Raw genomic sequence first — 21,633 nt, 5'->3', positions numbered from 1 at the left:
CTGTTGATGCCAAGCCATTGTCAACCTTCCCCCCACCTCGATCCCGCCATCGCGCAATACTCCAAAATCTGGCATGATTGCGCACATAGCACGCGAGATCCACTAAGGAACCGCACTCAGCATTATCAATCAGCCTCTGACCGCACATACGGCCCCGCCCGGCGAGCGGACATTGGCAAGGCCGACGGTTGTGTTCCGGAACCCCACTGCGATATCTCGGAATCAATTTGTTTCCGAAACCAATTATCTTCCGGGAACAGTGATGAAAAACATGAAAGAAGGTTTCGTACGCTGATAGAGACGGATCTATTTAGGCTTGGCACTGTGCCGATTATTCAGCATTTAAACACATCGGAAGTGCCGTCGATCCTGGCATGTATGTGACAGCAAGTGAATGCGACTGTACCTATTACCAATTGGCCATAAGATTGGACTTCAATGGTTACTGATTCACCCGCTGTTATTAGCACCCGGAAGAATTCTGAGCGCAGCTCGCTGCATTAGAGTGCGACAAACTTAAGCTCTAGCAGTATTGCCCACACTTTTTCGCGTCTCCAGAACCGCTAATAACTTCGTGCCTTTATATTCTAGTGTCACTCTCCTAGCTTCACCAGAGTTTCAGCATATACCCCGTTATTGCAGATGACGAGAACCTGACGACCATTGGAAGCGCTCTCGTGGTTAGCGGACCAGCGAATGTAGTTACTAGGTTGTAGAAGTTCATCTGCTGGACATGGCTCTCTTAGGTAATTGCACCTACCTTTCAACCAGATGCATCAAAGAAGTGCATTGATTTCAGAACATCTCCTGTGCAGACATTACACCACTGCCTACAGCAGTTACATACAGCAAGCCAAAAATTCAACAGTGTGTTTTCAGTGGCGTTCCCCAATGGTTTTTTTGGTTTTTTTTTGGATTAGATTTGTGATAGTGATGAACGGACGGCAGTGAAATACCAGGCTCGTGAGACAGCCAATAATTCTATTAGATAAGATGCATAGCCGGTTTCTTTGTGTCTTTATAGGAAGATGGGATCACGACAGAGAGAGTTGTCTCGGCTCTGTTCCAATACACTGAGTCATCAATGTCCGAGCTCTTCTTTACAAACCTCAGTGCATCTATTTGGCTATGTCTTATTCGTAGGAAATCCATCATACACTTCTTTCCCCATCAGTAGGTGCTACTCCCCCCTCCCACGAAACTAACATGTCAACCCAGACTATCTCCACCTGAGTACACAAAATTGGGAACGACTCATCCCATCCAATTGCCCATCTACTTAGTCAAAAGTCGATCCAGTCATCAATGACTGAAGAAGTCAACTTGTTTTAATACTAATTACTAAGCATAGCGACCGTTCTAAATATTGCCAGTTGATTGAACATTGATCGTAGAAATCGCTTCAATGGCGCAATGTAAAACTAAGAAACGCTGTGCGGGATTTCATCCTAAGGGTTTCGAACCAGAATGAACACCTTGTGGGAGCCGCCGGGAAAATAGTCAGTCGAAAGGCCTAGACGGAAAACTTGGACATGTCAGGTTGTGGCAGCATTGCAAGATCGCAATTTCCACTACACAAGCCCAAGAAATTGGTATTTCATCAAGCGACAAGCCCGGACTTGCTAGGTACTCAATAAGGCGATGAATTTTCGGGGTTAATTATGTAATGACCGCTGGCCTCTTTCTCTCCTTCACTTCAAGGAAACCCGAAGAAGTCCACGCTAATTTCACTCATAGCCAATGAACCTTACGAACGTACTCAAAATTCCACGATGACCACAAATTCTAGGCTTCATGAGTCTTGAAATGGGTTTGCATGTCACCACACCCTTACTACTTCGCCCAGTTCTGTTTCATTGGAAATGCAGCTTTTTGGTTTCCGTCTGGAATCAAGGCAGTGTTTGTGGCTGCTTGGAAGTATGTAAGACTCAGCCATACTGTTCTAGTGTAATATGAGAGGCACGCAACTGAATAAGGCCCGCGCCGTGCGCCTTATAGAGCTTGAGCCATTCGCTTTGGTGAAAAGTAAATTCTTCGATAATCAACATTCCAATGCGGAGCTTTCGCAAACCACGTGCAGGAAACTGGTGTTGGAAGAGAGGAATGACACTGTTGTCTCAGCACAGGTTGAATTCGAGACACGGATACTCATTTGGTCCATTGGAGAAAGGTTGAGTGATGGTTCGATATTGTTGTTTTGATCTTAATTAGTTGGCGCTTTGTTTTTTGACGTAACTTGACAAAAGCTGAAAACATATAAGAATATGAAGCGCGTTGTCCTCCTTGGAGTTTGACTCTAGTTAAGCTACAATCTCACTGGCAATATCTCAGTCTCTACCGCCGAATAAGAAAAAAATGCCACTCCTTAACCCCCGCACGCTCGTTGCTGCCCTTTTGTTGGCACAGACACTCGCCTTACCCGCTGTCGAATCTAAACCAGCTCGGCTAGAGGAAAGGAACATATGCAATGACGGAGAGCTTGCTGCCGCAAATCCCCGCGCCGCCTTCTTCCGAAAGATTGTCGACGGTTCTTGCTACACCAACTCCAGCAAAGTACCAACACCAAAAGACGTCCCGCTGAAAGTAGGCATCATCGGAGGTGGAGCCGCAGGTCTCTACGCTGCCATTCTGCTAGACTCCCTCGGAATTGACTACGACATCCACGAAGTGTCTGATCGAATTGGCGGAAGGATCTACACCTACCACTTCGATCAAGAAACATGGGACAAGTCGACGCCCAACGATCCCGCATACTATGACTACTATGTAAGCGACCTCAACTGAAAACCTTCTTCGTTTACCTGCTGATATGACGACAGGATGTAGGAGCAATGCGATTTCCCCCAATGCCCTATATGGATCGTATCATTGGCAACAAATCATGGAGTCTCATTCCTTACATCAACGAGCGTGTTTCCGAACGCGACCAAGTGGTTGAAAAAACACTACATCTTCAAGGCGGACAACACATTTAGACGATACAATGGCGTCACCTCCCTGATTCAAGACCCCGCTTCAGCATCCCCCGATCGCTATGGCGTGCCTATCTTCAACTCAAGCTTCGACACACAATCCGCAAGTGATTTGTGGAAGAACCAAGTCCAGTTCATGACCAAAAAGCTTTCGGCTGATTTCACTGCTGGCTTCAACCTACTTATGGAGTATGACTCCAAGACCGTGCGAGGGTTCCTCCTAGACCAGGGCTTTGCCAACAGCGAAATTGACTGGCTGGAGGCTATCAACGACGCCACTGGTCACTACGACATGATGTCGATGTCTCAGGCCGTTCTGGAGCAATGGATTTTTGACGGCTACAATATAAGCGACTGGTCCCTCATCAATGGCGGTATGGACATGCTGACGAAGGGCATGAATCTTATCGTCAAGAATAAGCCAGTCCTCCACAACAGAGTTACGGACATCAAGAAGAGCCCCAATGGGACCTTGAAGATTGTCGTCAACGGCACTCAAGAGTATAGCTACGCCCATGTCATCTCGACAGTCCCGCTTGGCGCTCTTCAGGCAATCAACATGACAGAGCTGGACCTGAGCTACTTTGAGAACAATGCCATCCGCACACTGAAGTATGCCTTTTTCTTTAGTGCGAGACTCAATATGGCAATCATCCCTTGCTTGCATGCTTGAAGATGCTAACGCTTCTAAACACAGTTACGATCCCTCGGCCAAAGTTGGCTTCAAGTTCAAGACTCGCTGGTAAGCACAATCTTGCTGTCAAACATGTCACTTTTTTTTTTGCGCTGACCTTGTCTCAGGTGGGAGAACCTCACGACTGGTCCATTCCAGGGCGGTCAATCTTTCACCGATCTGCCCATCCGCCGCTGCGTATACCCCTCCTACGGAATTGACGTGCCAAACGCGCCTGGAACCATGATTGCCAGCTACGTCTGGGGACAGGATGCCTCGCGTTTGGGTTCTTACCTCAACCCGCACAATCCCACGACGCAGGCTCCCTACCAGCCGGAGAGCGCCGATGTCATGGTGGATGTGGTCCTGAGAAGTCTGGCAGAGCTTAACGGCGTGTCTCATGAGTACCTTCTGTCTCAGTTCGATGGATACCATGTGTACGACTGGTACGGATCGGCATACTCGAATGGAGCATTCGCCATCTTTGGGCCAGGACAGTTCAGCAGCACTCTTCCCTGGCTGATGAGGCCTGCCGCCGATGGCCACATGCATTTCGGTGGAGAGGCACTGAGCTCTGGGCACGCCTGGATTATCGGCGCCGTGAACAGCGCATGGAGGACCGTGTTCGAAATCCTGGACACTGAGGGCTTGGAAGACAAGAAGAAGCAGTTCGTCGACCAGTGGGGGGTCATTGATGAGGTCGATATGGGTTGGTACAACTGGTCCCCAGAGGGCTGGCCTTAGATCAGTTACTGTGTGCACGGACCAATCAGATCACATCGTTAAAGGCAGAAGCATCATTATGAGCCATCTCGACTCATTCCAAGTCCCGTCCAATAAGACCATAACCGCATAAGCCTAGCCCCTTTTTCAACTTTTTCAGAAGGATTCTAACTTACTCTTCGGCTGTCTGAGGAAGACACAGGTCATCATTTTCATATGCCTAATCCTTCCAGCAAAATTTCTTTTACTTATTTTTCTCCAATACCTCTCTGGGCCGATCATCGCTGCAACCAGCACACGCACCGATTCGCAGACCCGCCCACTTTTAGCCTGCCGTTTGCCTCTCCGTGTTGAGGAAGAACCAATCAAGTCCGAATCCATGGCAATGCAAGAATCGCATCGTTACATCGGATTTCACCGAAACTTCCTAGACCTCTTCCGATAACAACACCCAAAAGAGTCTAAACCACATTGGCGTGCCAGCCTGGTCGCCGCCCTGCGATACATTCGAGCCAATGTTCGTCTTGGGCGGAGATGCCTCAGAATCCAGCGCGGAGCTTCGTCCACTAACTTATAACCTGCCTCTAGGTCCCAACCTGATTTATATGAGGTGCCTGAGATTCAATTTCAGCGTGAGAGAGGTCTTACGCACAATGAAATAGGCAATGGCCGAGGCGATGACTTCCTTGGTCAGATGAATACCATGCCTTCTCTATCAACACACCCGCACAGTACGTGTTCACAACCCCTCTTGTTGCTGCTACTGTATTCAAACCTACCACACGCAGATGATCACATACCTCTCGCCGGACATATGGGTGACTTCCAGCTCAACCATCAAGGAACATCCGAAAGGCTAACCTACGACGAGACCTCCGAGTGGGCTTCACCTTTCAGCCCCGGCGGGACCGACGCGGAACGCATGCAAGATTCAGTTAGTGAAGATCTACAGCCCAAGCCATCAAGTGGCAGCGTCAAATCCAGGGTCAACGAGACAGGCTCGTTCGTTGAAGACACCATCAACGCCATCAAGAGACAGCGCAATACTATTGCTGCTCAGCGATATCGGCAGAAGGGCCGCAACCGTATCGCGGAATTGGAGTCAGCCTTGAAGGCTGTAGAAGAAGAGCGAGATCAGCTTAAACTGCAACTCGCAAGGAAAGAGGCCGAGGTCGACGCTCTGAGGGAAATCATGAGGAAATAGAACATTGTTCGCCAAACGGATCTCAAACTCGCAGGGTCAGGGGACTCGAATTCGCCGTGCATCCGCGAGACGTTTCTTTATAGTATCGTAGTACGGTTTGCGGTCGAATCGTTCTTAAAGGCGATGTGTTGTCATCATTGCGTGAGACCAAGCCTATTCCGAGCCTTTTCACCCGCTAGGCCATCAGACAGACCGCTGATGATGGATCATCACCTCAACGACCCAGTGAGTGTCCGTCCTATTCGACCGCACCACAGCTCCGACCGCGCCCCAGTCGAACGAGCAAAGTGCGCTTGAATCACACCGCAACTCTTCCTGATTGTTCTTCTGGTCTACAAGGGAACGCAGTGCTATCTGAGAGCGACCCTCCGCTGGGATAGGTAGAGCATCGCAGATCCATGCCCACGATCCGTTTTCCCGCAGCTGCCTCCCAAATAGGACAATAAACTCGCAGATAGACGGGCTTCCTTCATGTTGGCTGAATTCGATAACAAACGCCCAGACGTGCCTGCGACCATAAGCCATAACTTCTGTTTGTTTGAGTCCATGCCAGAAGTTATACGTGTCCCCTATCATCTCCACTTTCAACGGTGGATAAGTCTGGGCAATGGCCGCCGCAACCCTGTTCGTCTTGCTGAACTTCAGTCCGGCCTTCTGATGCCTGAGTACCGGCGTTGTTATAGACGTCGTCCGCCACTGCTGGTTGGCTACCAGGGGAACAGCCCGAAGGTGGAACGTCATCGGCTTGAAGTCCCGCACCGCTTGCATAGGGACTAAACAAAGCCACCCAGGCCATTTCCGAGACGCATTGATCCCTGGATTTAGTGGCTGTTTATCTGTCTGTATATCAAGGCAAATGCCATAGTCGGTGCCATCGATTCTGATCTCATGAAGAGTCCATGCAAGCCAATCACAAGGCTCCCCGGTACGTTCTTCCCAGTTGGTAAATGTGGTGATCGAGATCCCGCGTGCTGACATTGAGGGTGGAGAGAAAGTTAAGCCTCCTTGCTGCTGGCTGAACTCCGAGTATTCACTAAATGCACGAGAAAAGGGCTCTCCTATACCAGTATGGGATTCAGTTATTAAGAGGTCTTTTGGCTTCTTGGAAGCGATGATGGTTATCTGGCGGGCAGATCCCTTGAGGTTATCATGCGTCGTGTGTTTCGGGACGTGCGTTGCATCGAGTCTCAAGACTTCAAAATCCGCAGGTTGGCTTGCAAGTGCCGGCGCGTGCCCCGGTTCGACCCTAGTTCGGAGACCGGTTGACGACCAAATAAAGATGCTGTAGTCCTCGGTGGTCTTCAATATCTCTTCCTGGAGTCGACGGAAGGCTCGGTTGCCTTCCCCGTAGAGCAGCGGCATGTTGATGTCGAAGATCCCCAAGAGACAGTAAGCAATGTCTTCGACGCGCGTCGTTTGTCTGTCTGCGGCCCACTGCATCTTCGTCCTCACGGAGAATCGCGCCAAGTTCTTGAACTTGAGGGCGTCCTTGCTGATCTTTGTTTGCTCCTCGATTATGTCGGCAAGATCTTTTCTTGTACCGATGTACGACCAATCCGACGTGTAGAATTCGACGAGGGGCGGGGCGAGAAGCTCTTGGAGCGTCCAGCCGCGGGTGAACCAACGGCTTCTCATGAACGTCGTTTTGTCTTCCTTCACCGAGCTGGCAAGGTCGGACTGAAAGTTGCCGATATTGTGAAACGTCAGTAATGGCGCGCACGCCAGACGCGGAACATCAATCATGTAGACGAAGCAGACGTTGGCTTGTCGATACCATTGGAACATGGAATTGATGGCCTCTGAAAGTTCCGCGCTCGATGTCTTGTCGATACAGCAGGTATCGATCCACACCCAGTTGAAGCCACATCTGAGAGCCAAGGCACAGCAGCCCTCGATCTTCTTCCAGCCCGTCTTGTGTTGAATAAGGGCCCTGTCGGCCTGCATGTCTTGGTAAGTGACCTCTTCCACGCCCCAAGTATGCGACAGGATGGCATAGTTTGGTCTGTCTGCGAAGAACTCCTGCAACTGCAGCGTCTTGGCGTTAATGAGCCGCATTGCAAGCAAGTAGGGTTGGAACTGAGCGCTGAAGACCAAATATGCGGAGCTTTGCCCCAGCTCCACAGATTACAATGAAATAAGAGGAAGCCTGTTCGAGCTGAAAAGAAGCCTGGTTGAGGCGCAATCTGTTGCCACGTGACTTTTATGCTTACCTTTGCCCAAACGAGGCACCTGCATATGCATCGAATTCGGCCCAATGGCCTGAAATCAGTTCAGAGAATCACGCATGTTGGACCAGGATGAATTCTACAAAACGCTAAATTGAGCCCGCACATGTCTTTTCACCATCACATACACTCTTCAAGGTGCCTCAGTCGGGTCCCTAGAGTAGATTGTCAGTTACGGTCTATTTGTCGCGCATGCAACAAGGTCGAGCAGATGACGGTTTGTTTTTGTGACTTACCAATCAGTAACCAAGTGCTCGTCAAGTGCATCCATAGCATCCAAATCTTCCTTGGAGATCTCAAAGTTTGAAACGTTGGCGTTTTCAATCAAACGATCTTGGCGCACACTCTTGGGGAGAGTGATCATGTTGTGGTCCAGCGACCACCTGGTCATATCGTTGTTAGCAACCATGCAAGCTGCATACGCGGGGCTACTCAGTCATGATACTTACCGAACGAAGAGCTGAGCCGGAGTGCAGCCGTACTTCTTGGACAGCTCCAGGATCTTGGGGTGCTTCATGCGCATTCCACGAGCCAGCGGCGCGTAGGCCTCAATGGCAATGTTGTGCTTAGCACACGCCTCCCTGATGTGCGTCTGTGTGTTGAAAGGGTGAACCTCAATCTGGTTAATGACAGGGGCAATCCGAGGCTTCGAAGCCATCAGTTCTTCAATCTGTGCATCCTTGTCAGATGTCACCCGTCATCGTTGAGCTATTCACGACAAAACTCACATGAGCAACGCCGTAGTTGCTGACACCGCCCATCATCACCTCGCCGGCATCAATCGCATCCTCCAGCGCCTTCCAGCTCGTCAACCGCGCCTCCTTGCCGCCGTACGGGCTGTGGAGCAGAAACAGGTCCACGTATCCGAGGCCGGAGACGTCGACGGACTGCTTGATGGACTTGCGCACGGCGTCGTACGACGCGCTGCTGCTCGCCAGCTTGGTCGTGTAGAAGATGTCCTCGCGCTTCAGGCCCTGGGTGTTTTCGCCGCTGGCCAGGAAGTCACGGATCGCCCTACCCGCCTCCCTCTCGTTGTGGTACATCTGCGCGCAATCGAAGCCGCGGTAGCCGGCAGCCAGGGCCCAGGGAACGGACTTTGTGACCTCACGGCCGGACATCATGTACAGCCCCAGCTGGATCTGGGGGATGGTCTTGCCATTCGCAAGCTGTAGGGTGTTAGCGCATGTCCATGGCTTGCCACCAGGGTCCGTTTCTCGAGGTTGGCGCTCACAGTCAGCCGGGTGGCCAGGGTGTACTTGTTGGGAGCCATGTTAGTCGACGAGCGTCTCACTTGAAGCTATCAGTCGTAATCTTCCAATCGTCGAGTGAGTCGAGAAAATTTTCCGGAGCAAGTCTCGGAGTCGAAGAGGTAGAAGTATGAATGTCTCTCGTCGTTGCCATATGACCCGCCGTGACATCACGCTGGAAAGAGGGGCGCCGGTGGGGTTTCGTCCGCCCCCGTTTCGGTCTCCGAAAGCATGTCATGGAATCTCCGGCAGCCAGTGTGGACTCGGACTTCATCGGACGAACAAATCTATATGTATTCGACTGCCATTGATTTTTACAAGTCCCCTTCCAGGAAAATTCCGCACTTCTTTTTGTGCGATTTTTTATCAACAATCATTCTCCCTTTCTGGTGTGATCGGAACTTGATGCACCGTGGTCCGTACTTTGTATGCCATACATTCTTTGCTTGTCTATGGGCACGGCCCGGCCCGGGACGAGAGCCGGCTGCTCCGAGATGAGAAGCCCTCTAAATCTTTCCGTAACTATGATCTCACTTCCCATTTTCATTTATACGTTGTGAACAGGCAACAGGCCATAGCCCCTGTATCCCAGCATCATGGAGTCTCATTTACTTTCATCTCGCTTATTTACTGCCGAATGTAACTACTCGATGTCAAACCCCTTCACAGAGAGTGACTTATCCTCGTGGTCAAACGCCAACAAAACTGTAAAGACTATGGCACGCAAACACATATCTAACGTGATTCTATTCAAATATACAATCACTCGGAAAAGACCTACCTTATCCAACACCTTACCTGTGTAACTTTACCGAAAAGCATTTGTTACTGTCTAGTCCCAAATAGCTCACCAAAAACAACAATCCACCTCAGCCCCCTATCCTTCAACATCCCAGACCACTCCCCTAGCAAATCATGGAAGTGGTGAATATTCGCCCTGCGCCAATATTCCTTCCCGTTAGTCATGTACGCCTTACTCGTGCTCTCCCACGCTCGCGTGTAGAGATACACAATCTGTCACGTGGTGGGAAGGGATGGGATGAGTCAGCATGGACACCACCTTTGAACCCCACACTCTCTCCCTGCAGCAACCCACTCTTGTACTTACACACACACACACACACACCCATTCAGACTGCTTGCTTGACCCATCACGGTTATTGACCCTTGATCTGAGACTAGGCAGTACACTAATTATTCTTTTTGGACTCTTCTCAACTCCTCACATAGTAACATAACCTCCTCGCTGATCAAGAATCGATTTTTTCGTTAATGATTTAACAACTATCAATTTCCTCAAAAAAACCTCAGTTTAACACCAGCAAGACAATCAGCATTCCTACCCCAAAGCAGTACCTTAATTAATCCGCCTAAGAAGCAAGGATTATCAGTCCCTAGGCAATATCTTCAGTAGCAAAGACTACTAAACACCCCCTTTTACCCTTAACCAGCTTAGTTTATCTTAATCTAATTAGTATCTTATTAAAATAGCTAAAACTTTGCCATATAAGTATACTTTTTGCTTATGAATACCCTTAAATAAACAAACAATAGTAATAAGTTAAGATTAGAAAATACACGTGTAGTAACCTCAGAACCAATAACCTTAAGATAAAAAAGGCCATTTTATCAAGATCACTCTCAAACCAGTTACACCTATTACTTCAGCATCAATCCCTATCTCACCTATAACTAACAATAATCTCATTTCAATTAATTCAATTCCTACACACTTATCACCATCAATTTCTATCCTCAAATCAACACCTATTACTCTTACTACTACTAGAAACACACTTAGGGACAACAACAGACAAGTAATATACCCTTAACACATCATCACATCAATAAAAACTTACAAGAAAAGAACAGATCAGTCAGAAATTTCTAATCCTTAGAGCCTAGCTCTAAAAAATAGTACCCTTTTTAATAAAAAATTTAGAACATAATTTCCTTAAAAAACAACTATAAGCATAACATTAATAACCCCTTCAGCAAACACTAACACCTTAACAGCAACCTCTCTAGCTAGGCATTACCTACCTAAATCAACAACCATAGCATAACCTTCCCACATTCATTAAATTAACCATCAGACCCTTCCTTTAGCTAAACTACAAGGAGTACAAAAAACATCACCTACTTACTTAACTTCAACCTCCTCTTAATAACCTCCCATCTCAGCTCATCCACATCAAACAACTTCCCCCTCTCCACTATCTTAACAAGCACCACAAATAACCTCTTCCTTACTAGCACAGCCCACCTCTCTCTCCTAACCTTCAACATCCAAACCATCTACACCACCTAAGCCTATCCCAGGTAATTAAAAAACTCACTTCAATTCACCTATCCCCCTTCTTCCCATCTCTCCTTATCCTCCCTCCTATTCCCCTTTATCATCTACCAATTCTATCCCCATGATCCATTACCTATACCCAGATTACCCTAGAATAGTAGCCTAGCCTTCTAAACCTAATTCCCTAGTCAAAAAAGAACATTACCTAACAAAGCTTCTAGTTATATAAAAACAAAAAACCAATTTCCTACAACACCCCTACAAAATAAGAGATTCTAAGGCCAGACCATCTCACCAACACAAATCACAGTTAAGTTATCCTAGCCCTATTATTCCTACAAAACCTACCCACCTACAAAACCCCACCATAGCAACCAGTAACTTAGGCCCTATTACCAGGATCCAATTCCTTATAAATACAGCTCTTCTACATTATCTAAACAGTCAATAAAAAAACAATCAATTCATTTAATAAAAACAATACGTCTTAAATAACATAAGGGACTATATACATTAAGCAATACGTTCCCTTACCACTAAAAACCATAATAATCTTTAAGCTTTAGTAAACAATAGCCTTAGAGATAAGTCATCAGCTATCCTTTAAGCTTTACTTATATATCTAAGTACTATAATATAATAAATGATTTAAAGACCAGATAAAGAACAGGAAAACAAGCCTAGAGACCACTAAATCAGAAGTATCTCTCCTCTGCTTTATCCACATAGCAAAGACCCTAAGACTTTACAACAAAACAACAGGAATCAAAAATAAGCTTAACTATAACTCTCTCCTTAAACCCAAAGAATCTCCAGACACCCTTCTACTTTTATATATCCCTTATCCCTAGTAAACCCATACTACATCCCCTAACCTGGCCTGTCATACCCTGTCTACATACCTTAACCACATACCTAACCTAACCTAGCTTTCCTACCCTACGTCTTATCCATAGCTAATCCCACGCATCATCAGACGTCCAAAGACTAGGGAAAGCAACCACACAAGGACTGCTTACATAGACGAGATCCTCTGTAGCGTCACTAACACAACAGTCCCTTCAGCAAACAATATGACTCATTTAACCAGAGCTCAACTCACACTAAGAAGCTTAAAGCCAAGATTTTTACCTATAACAGCACTAAGACCCTGATCTCTTCTTTCATAAGCAAGATCAAGTACCTCACTACAACACATAGTAAGGAAGTAGTTACACGCACCTTGGGCCATAGCATCCTGTCAAAGGATACTAATGGGGCAGATTAGTTCAACTCACTTCCTTAGTACCAATGTTTTAATATAATAACTAATTTATTCCTTTAGAAATAACTTCTTTAAGAGTACTTCTAGAAAGACTAAGGAGCTATAATCATTAAAGCAGACTAGCTTAAACACACCTTTACTAATAAAAATAAGCTTTTATTATAAATATACTTTAATAAAAAGATATATTTATATAATAAGGCTAGTAAGATTAATAAGGACACTTAATGCTGTTATGTTGTCCTAGGCATAGATCCTAGCCTTACTGCCTTAATTAACCTTTTATATTAAAACATACTTCAAGATCTTAAGTCATAGATCACAACCAAAGAACATATAGCCAGAGCTAACTAGAAAGCCAACCACAACGCCCAAGAGCAACTTACACGCCATATTAAACGACTAGATACACTACGCTATTACCACAACAACCAGGATACCTAACACTACCCTCACAACAATCATCAATCTAACTATAACCCTTACAGAAACAATTACCGTCGTAATAAACATGGTACTTACTACTCACAATTCAACTACAACATTAGACAGTATAATAACCCCTTATATAGCTATTACTAGGAGAACAATTATCCTTGCTATAATAACAGTCATTCACGTTATAATAGTAACTGTTCCTGCCATAATAATAACTATTCACGTTATAACAACAACTACCTATGCCATAATAATAACTGCCTACGTCAGGAAGAATGCTGTCCCTGCTCTAATAAACAAGCAAAAGAACCTGCCTTAACCAGCCTACACAACACTACAACAGCAGATATTAAGACAGAGGATACCCTAGCTTACTAAGACTACATAGAACAAGAACAAGATGATTTCTAACGCACACACAATGAACGCTGCCTATATAACAATTACTGTCTACAAATAAAATATCGCCTATATAACAACTATTATTACCCTTAGGTCAACACCTATCCTATGTATTAGAGTCACTTATCCTAGTCTCATTCACGCTCTTACTCCTAAACTCCCTCTAGCTACTACTCTAATAACTACTTAAACAACTACTCTGACCTTATGTTAGTAAATAACCCTAGCAAGCACTAATAGCAGAATATAACTTACTAATCAAGAACTTCTATAAAGACATTCTTATTATAACTAAGAAACCTAAAACATCAAATATACTTTTACTTCTATATTCTTAATTAACAACAAAAACCATTACTATTAAGTTACTTATCATTAATATACCACTACAGTTAATTATCTTAGTTACTACATTATTAAAGGTTAACCTATTAATATCTATAGTTAACAACAAATCCTTCTCTTTAACTAACACTTCAGCTACCCCTCTTACACCTAATCCCATTTCACCTACTATCACACCAGACCTTCCCTTATTAAACCTAAATCTATAAGTAAAAGACCTAAACAAAAAAAAGCTCTTAGTTAATCAAACTATAAACTTACTAGATCTTAAATACAAAAACAATATTCCTTCTTATACTTATACTAATACATAAACATCATATTTTATAAATAGACTTCCCTACAAGTTCAATAACGTCATACACCTTTATACTATTGTCCACACACCTAATAAACATCCCTACGTCACCTTACTCAACATATACTCTGCCCCATCCCTCATTAACAAGGAATACCTACAGAAACACTTCCCCCTCACAGAACCTGAACCATGCAAACCTTTCCTACTTAAAGGCATAGGCCAAGGCAGCCCAACAGTAGAATTATAAGTTATTTTACCTATCTATCTCCTTGGTCTCAAAGGTTTCATCTTCTATATTAAACACCCAGTTTATATTATTAATAGACTCTTCTGCGATTTTATCCTTAGACTACACTTCTTGCGCACATATTCCCTACACATCCATTAAAGTAACTAGCACAAGAACAATCATCTTATCTCCAATAGTTATAAGATACCAGTTACATCTATTACCCAGCAACATCCACACAACAAGCAAGATATACAGATCTATACTGCTCAAGACTACTCCATACCAGCAGAACACAGCCTCAACATTTAAGTCAGATATCGTGCACTCCTAGTCACCCCACATAAATACCTTATACACCCCCTTGTGTTCTCAGACCCTCGCCGCCTTTCCCACAGCTCCCTTATCCACACAGTCACAACAGGACAAGATCACACACTTCCCTTTGCAAACTTCAGATCAGCCCTCCTCTTCATACACAAAGGTCAACACCTCAGATCTCTACATCACATCATAAACACTACAGACCACAAGGCTTTTATTACTAATTCTAGTACTATTATCTCACTAAAAGACCTCCTTAGTATAAAAGGATTAAAAGATAACTCTATTAACAAGAAATATCCAAATAGCTATCCTTTTTACATACTATAAGCATATAATAAAGACCTACCTTATATTAAGGCAGATATTTCAGACCATTAAGGACTAGAGTATAAAGCCATAGTACAAGCTATTATAAACAAATACTATTACCTATTTTAACTAAGTATAAGCAAATTTAACAACAACATAAAAATACTAATTCCTTTCAAGCCTAATATTAACATCAGTAACTTATACTAATAGCCTTATAATATATCTTATAAAGACAAGAATATAATAGACAATATCTTAAACCCTTTTATAGAGGCAAGCATTATCAAAAAGGTGCCCTTTAGCAAACTATACCCCTTAGCTACCTCAGCTTTCATTATCTAGCAAAATCTTAAGCCTTATATAATAATAGATCTAAGACGTGTAAACACAAAAATCTTCTTTAACATATACCTACTACCCCAACAGAACAAAATACTAGGCTTTCTCTAAGGCAATATAATCTTCTTAACCATAGATATTACTAAGAGATTCTATAATCAAAATATCCTCCTAAAAGACAAATAAAAATAATCCTTTGTTATACTACATTAAGAACATAAACGCTTTATAGTTAATACTATAGGTCTTACTTCATCCCTAGCATTTTTTCAACATTAAATAAAGAGCCTATTTAGACCTTACCTATAGAAATTTATCCTAGTCTATATTAATAATATCATTATCTTTTTACAATTAAAAAAAGAATACTTAGAACATCTATAGCTATCACTTACTATCCTTTAGAACTTAAGGTATACCCTCTCTCTTTTAAAGTATTACTTTACCTAACTAAGCCTTAAAACCTTAGGCCACTTTATATTACAATTAGGACTTAATACCACAAAAAAAAAAACAAAAGCCATTCTTATATTAAATATACCTTAAACTCTACATAACCTAAAAAATAGCCTTAGCCTTATAAAATACTATTACAAGTTTATCTTCAAATTTACAACTATTATAGACCCTATTAATAAAATCAAAATATTAGGTTTCTAAGACATATTACCTAAGAATCCACAGCATAACACCTTTGTAGGCCAATATTAACTACTACTATTACTCTCAATCTCTAACAACATATCCCCTACAAAGAAAGCAGCTTATAAAAAGAAAAACTATAAGTAATAACTCCTATAAACTAAAACAATAACAGCATAGAATTACCTAAAAAAGAAACTAGCACAAGCTACAGAACTTACTTTCCCTAACTATAATAAACTATTTATTCTATATATTAATAGTAGTTATAAAGGTCTTAGAGTAATACTATACTAAGTCTAACTAAATAACAAAAATTAGCCTATCCTCTTTATCTCCTAAACCTTATCCTTAGCCAAAGCAAACTACATTATTACTGAAATCGAGACTCTAGGGCTTATCTAAGCACTACATAAACTTAAACACTATATCAACAACAATACCATATATATCCTTACTAACCATTCAGCTATACAAGACACCTTCTAGACCATAGGCTTAAGCAAACCCAAAGGTCACTACTAACTAATAAACTAAAGACTTAATCTCACAAAGTAAGCAAATCAGCTAACCATTTAACACCAACCCAGTAAGGCTTACACCAACGCTAACGCACTATCAAGGTTACTAGTGTCTAACCCCTTACCATACATATCTCTTATAAATAACAAAGAGGACAATACCAACAACAAAAAAGGACCTACTCTAACTAAACCTTTACTAATACACGTAATGAAACTAACAGACATCCTGCCCTCAAGCCCAGCCTACACAACACAAGCCCAACCTAGCCTAAGGACAACAGACCCCAACATCAACAGTATACAGCAAATATATGTTACAACTCAAAAGCAAGCAGTAACAAAGACAGACCCACTAGAGCCTAGGAATACTATCCCAGCGCATAACTTAAATAACAACAGAAACAAGGATTGCGTTACTATAGATCTTGTAATATTTAACAAGTTTAGACAGAAAGTCATCAATAACCTCCCTTTTAACCCTACCTTTTAACAGATCTACAACAAAATAACAAACAACAACACAACTCAGCTCCACTCCTTCATCAAAACCTCTAACAAGCTCCTATACTTCCAAGACAAGAACAACCAACAACTCTATATCCTACAAAAGATAATACCAAACATATACAAGGCTATACATAACAATCAAGCTTATACAGGAATCAATTAGGCACACCATTTTCTGCAATAAACATATTTCTTCCCAAACCTCCACCACAGCTTACTCACTTACATCATCGCCTACCCAGAATACACCAAGGCCAAACCGTCACAACAACTCACATATAGCAACATATAACCAATCAAGGTACCCAAGGTTCCCTTATCCATGATCTATCTTGATTTCATAGTCTCTCTCCCTATGTCTCACAAAGGACATAACGCCATCCTATTACTCACAAACAAGACATCCAAATTCATTAAAACTATCATTAGTAATAATAATTAGATAACAAAACAATAAGCAAACACATACATCCAACAAGTTTATCTAGATTAAGGCCTACTAGACATCTTTATTTCCAATATTAATCCTAAACTTATCTCTACATTATAGGTTTCCCTTTGTCGCACAGCAAACATCAACATCAAGGTCTCAGCAGCATACTATCATCAAGCAAACAAACAAGCAAAACACAGCATCCAAACCCTAATACACGCCTTCTAAGCAACAATCAGAGCTCACCTTAACCACACAGACTAGGAAGCATACCTGCCCCACATCCTAGCTTACCTCAACACGTCCATATCCACAATAACACAACAAGTACTCTACAAAATTCTTTTTAGTCACACAACAAAAGCCTTCCTTTCCCCTACTAACTAAACTCCTACAAATTTCAATAACTAACAAGCCTAACTATAACAAAAAGCATAAGACATAACACAACTCTCCTTTACTAAAATAAAAACTTACTACAACACCACATATTACACATCACCAGACCTATAAATAAACAACATAGTGTACATTAAACTAGCTAAAAAAAGACTCCTAGGATACTATCTTAACAACTAAACCAAATTCTTACATATAAAAGAGAAACCCTTTAAAATCAAATAAGTTATTAATCTTCTTAAATACTATATTAAGCTACCACTATGGTTTAAATAAAACCCTGAAATTTCTATTAAGTACTTAGAACCTGCCTAAACAGATCTATTCTAACGTCCAGCATAATCACTAAGACTTATTACATAAAGGAAAAAGAAATTCATTATTAAACATATTATTAACTATAAGAGATATAATAGTAAACTCCAGTATCTTATTAAATAGCTTAAATATAATAACTCTATATAGCATCTAGCCTCCATTATTAAACAAGACGTTCTACGACTTATCTAACAATACTACGCTATATATAGAAAACAATAAAACACAGCAATATAAGCCATAGTTAGCAATATAATCTTATACGCTACTAAAGGAGAATACTATATTATTATTACACTAGTAACACATCTAACTTAACCAGAAGAGTTAGTTATAAGTATCTTCTAGCAGTTAAGGCTTAATTACATTTTTTACAACTAATTATCCTCAATTTCTCTCTATAGAAAGTATATAACCTATATAACATTAGATATACCTTCTATCAGCATTAATACTAACATTAAACTTTACCTTCCTACTCCTTTTTCACATAAATTCCTACAACTTCCCCTACTTTCTACATATAAACACAATTCCTTTCACCTAAACTTTTTCATAACTTATCAAAAAATCTTCTACCTATACCTTTTCTATTAACAAAAACCAACTCACTATTACCTATTACTTCCATCAAACTCACACCCTCTACCAGCAAACACCCTTATCCTCTTCACATCAGCACTTTACCCTATTACTTCTACTAAACTTAGTCTCCTACATTCCCTAAACGCAATAGACATAATATCAAGCAATAGCACAGAGTCCTATCAAGACCTCATCTCAGATGTCTAAGACACTAACAACTCCTATCCACACAATATAACCAATAACAGTTTTCTTAACTACAATATATACATAGAACTCAAAAAAGATATAAAGAAAGATAATAATAAGGAACTTAAGGACACAAAAGTTAATAATAATAAGCTAGACATAAATAAGGTTTTTAACTTAACTACTTGTTACTAACGCCAAACTACTACCACACAAAATAATAAGGACTCCTAGAACAATACAACTACCTTAACTAATTAAGCCAACATAGTTAACAACACTTAGAACAAATTACCTACTCTTATCAATTCTACTACAAATAAAGCAGAAATCGCGCCTACTAGCAACCCGAAGGCCAAGGAGTCCTCTACAAAAAAGGGCCTAACCTACTTAATCAACTAAATCCAAAAAGCAGCTGTTACCTTTGCACAGCTCACTAACGTATAAAAAGAAATCCTTACTACTATCCATAGCAATAAGACTAACATAAATAACAAAAAGGCAAAAGACCAACTAAAATCCATCTAAGAATACACCTATTAACTTATTATAATCATTAATAAAAATTATATTAAATAAAAAAAATCCACTATTAACCTTATCATAGCTCTCTTCTTTAGCATTTATAGTACTAAAACAAAGAACACATAACCTCAAGCTAACATATCTACTCTAGCCTAAATCACCATAGCCACAACCAAACAAACCAACATAACCACAGCAACTACTATAAAACAAGATAAATAAAGCACTATATAGACAACTAAGCCTAGTAACAACTAAGGAAATAACCAATACAGTCAAGAGAACAATCAACAGTATAATACGCCAAAAAAACCTCAGGATAGCCCATAGACCTTTAACACAACTAACTTACAACACATCAGCATTGTTCATTAACCCCAGGGAAAAAGACCTCGCCTAATCAGACAACTAAACGCCACTCCCCTCACATCTCTATCCATTACTAGTGTCCTAGCTATTAACAGCAAGGTTAAGGGTTACACTCCATTAGCGCTTAAGGCAATTAGTAGCAACCTAACTTCAGCTATTAGAACCACTATGTTATATGTCCAAGAAGCAACCTATCCTTTAAAAGTAAGGATCAAATACATATACACCTTATATAACAGAACACACATAGCTTTCTACTTGGAACTCCTTATCAGTACATAAGCTAGAACCCCCAACGTTACCTAACATAGTCAGAATAACAATAACATCACCAAGTTGTTCAAGAAAGACCCTACTAATACTATAATAATAATCTATAGCTTTATAGCTACCACTTTCTCTATCCATTAGTAGTATTACTAGCTGCACACTGTTTGCCTACTAACTCTAAACAAGGATAACGCCAAAACTACTAAGTACACTAAACAGCTTATAATTAATATATAGAATTTACTTAATGCTCCTAATATAACCTGACGCACTATCATAATCCTAACCTTACCTAACTAGACAATCTTAAGCAAATAGATTAATCATTTTAAGACTAAGTATAACTACATTAAAGTTAACTCTATAACATAATAGGTATAAACTAATACCTTTTTCCTTAACCCCAATAATCCTAGATAACTTAGATAAAAGACCATATAGGCCAACCAGGAATAACCCCCTGCCCTAAACGCATCTTACATTACCTTTCATAATAACAAAACATATCTTCTTATACTACAAATATCCTCTTTTAAAGAGTACAAATTAAACGCTATAGTTACCCTTAAGATTAAACAACATAAACTCAAAGGTCTCTTTATTCTAGACCTAATATTAGCTTAGGACACACAAAACAAAGACTATAGTATCCCTATTAATAGTACTATCCACTAATACCTTGTGGTAACTAACATCAATAATAACACCAGGCCCTTATTACCTAATATTAGTCAGCCCTTAACACTCAAAATACAAGTCAAAACGCTAGAACACTATATTCCCCCTACTAAAGAAGACGATCTAGATCATAATACACATATAACAATACAATATCTTCTTAAAAAAGCTACCTAACTACAGCAACTACACAAAGAAGCCAAAACTAAGCATACTAAGGCACAAAATACTAGCCTAACCATCACTATTATAGACAGCTTTATAAGACCTATCAACACAAACTTCAGAACCATACATAGCATTCCCTAAGATCTCCCCTAAGACAACACACAGATCTACATTACCAAGAGAATACTAAAGCTCTTCTACCCTCTCCTATAAGTCCAGGACAACAACACAGTCAATAACCTCATACAATCTTTTCAACAAACACCTCTATAACTCCCCTAAGACACTAACAGCATCCACTAACACACCACATACATTAAAACCCCACCCCAGACAGATCTCTCAAAGATATACTTACTTATCCATACTCTATATAAACAAAGCTAACTTAAACACTTTGTAATACTACTTATACCCTTTAAATTACCTTAACTAAATCTTCTAGGAGATTTAAGGTCTATAATATCTAATAATACTAACTAAGACAAGAACATTACCTTTTCCATATCCTATAAAGCCAATATAGCCACTATAAAAGCAGAAATAAACGTGGTCCAAGCTATGGCCTCAGCAAACACAGGTACTTTCCAGGATACTACTTTCTAATACCTTAGAAAGGCCTACATACTAGCATCTCCTAAAGACATAACCACAATCTTCCCTACTCTAAAAAGCTATATCACAGAAACCACACCTAATAGTCCATATCAAGAACTTAACAAATTA

General features: G+C 41.4%; 4 protein-coding genes across 4 annotated transcripts; 2 read left to right on the top strand and 2 right to left on the bottom strand.

Annotated features, from left to right (window-relative positions):
* Positions 1-2,355: 2,355 nt before the first annotated feature.
* ColSpa_07784 (putative bifunctional amine oxidase) lies at positions 2,356-4,389 on the top strand (the record flags this gene model as incomplete). The annotated part of the gene is made up of 4 exons (XM_049273996.1): positions 2,356-2,766; positions 2,932-3,584; positions 3,670-3,714; positions 3,774-4,389. The coding sequence occupies 4 exons, from the start codon at positions 2,356-2,358 to the stop codon at positions 4,387-4,389; spliced, it is 1,725 nt and encodes a 574-aa protein (XP_049129953.1).
* A 793-nt stretch (positions 4,390-5,182) lies between these two features.
* On the top strand, positions 5,183-5,572 carry ColSpa_07783 (uncharacterized protein; the record flags this gene model as incomplete). The annotated part of the gene is made up of 1 exon (XM_049273995.1): positions 5,183-5,572. One exon carries the CDS (start codon positions 5,183-5,185, stop codon positions 5,570-5,572), a length of 390 nt encoding a protein of 129 aa, XP_049129952.1.
* Positions 5,573-6,567: 995 nt separating this feature from the next.
* Positions 6,568-7,627, bottom strand: ColSpa_07782 (vegetative incompatibility protein HET-E-1; the record flags this gene model as incomplete). The annotated part of the gene is given in 2 exon segments (XM_049273994.1): positions 6,568-6,587; positions 6,607-7,627. The coding sequence occupies 2 exon segments, from the start codon at positions 7,625-7,627 to the stop codon at positions 6,568-6,570; spliced, it is 1,041 nt and encodes a 346-aa protein (XP_049129951.1).
* A 303-nt stretch (positions 7,628-7,930) lies between these two features.
* ColSpa_07781 (putative oxidoreductase) lies at positions 7,931-9,067 on the bottom strand (the record flags this gene model as incomplete). The annotated part of the gene is made up of 5 exons (XM_049273993.1): positions 7,931-7,952; positions 8,034-8,180; positions 8,247-8,467; positions 8,526-8,963; positions 9,029-9,067. 5 exons carry the CDS (start codon positions 9,065-9,067, stop codon positions 7,931-7,933), a joined length of 867 nt encoding a protein of 288 aa, XP_049129950.1.
* Between the last annotated feature and the right edge of the window lie 12,566 nt (positions 9,068-21,633).

Source organism: Colletotrichum spaethianum, assembly GCF_022836535.1.
Source record: "Colletotrichum spaethianum MAFF 239500 DNA, contig20, whole genome shotgun sequence".
NCBI classification, from domain to species: domain Eukaryota; kingdom Fungi; phylum Ascomycota; class Sordariomycetes; order Glomerellales; family Glomerellaceae; genus Colletotrichum; species Colletotrichum spaethianum.
This window is presented reverse-complemented; position numbering and strand designations above follow the sequence as displayed.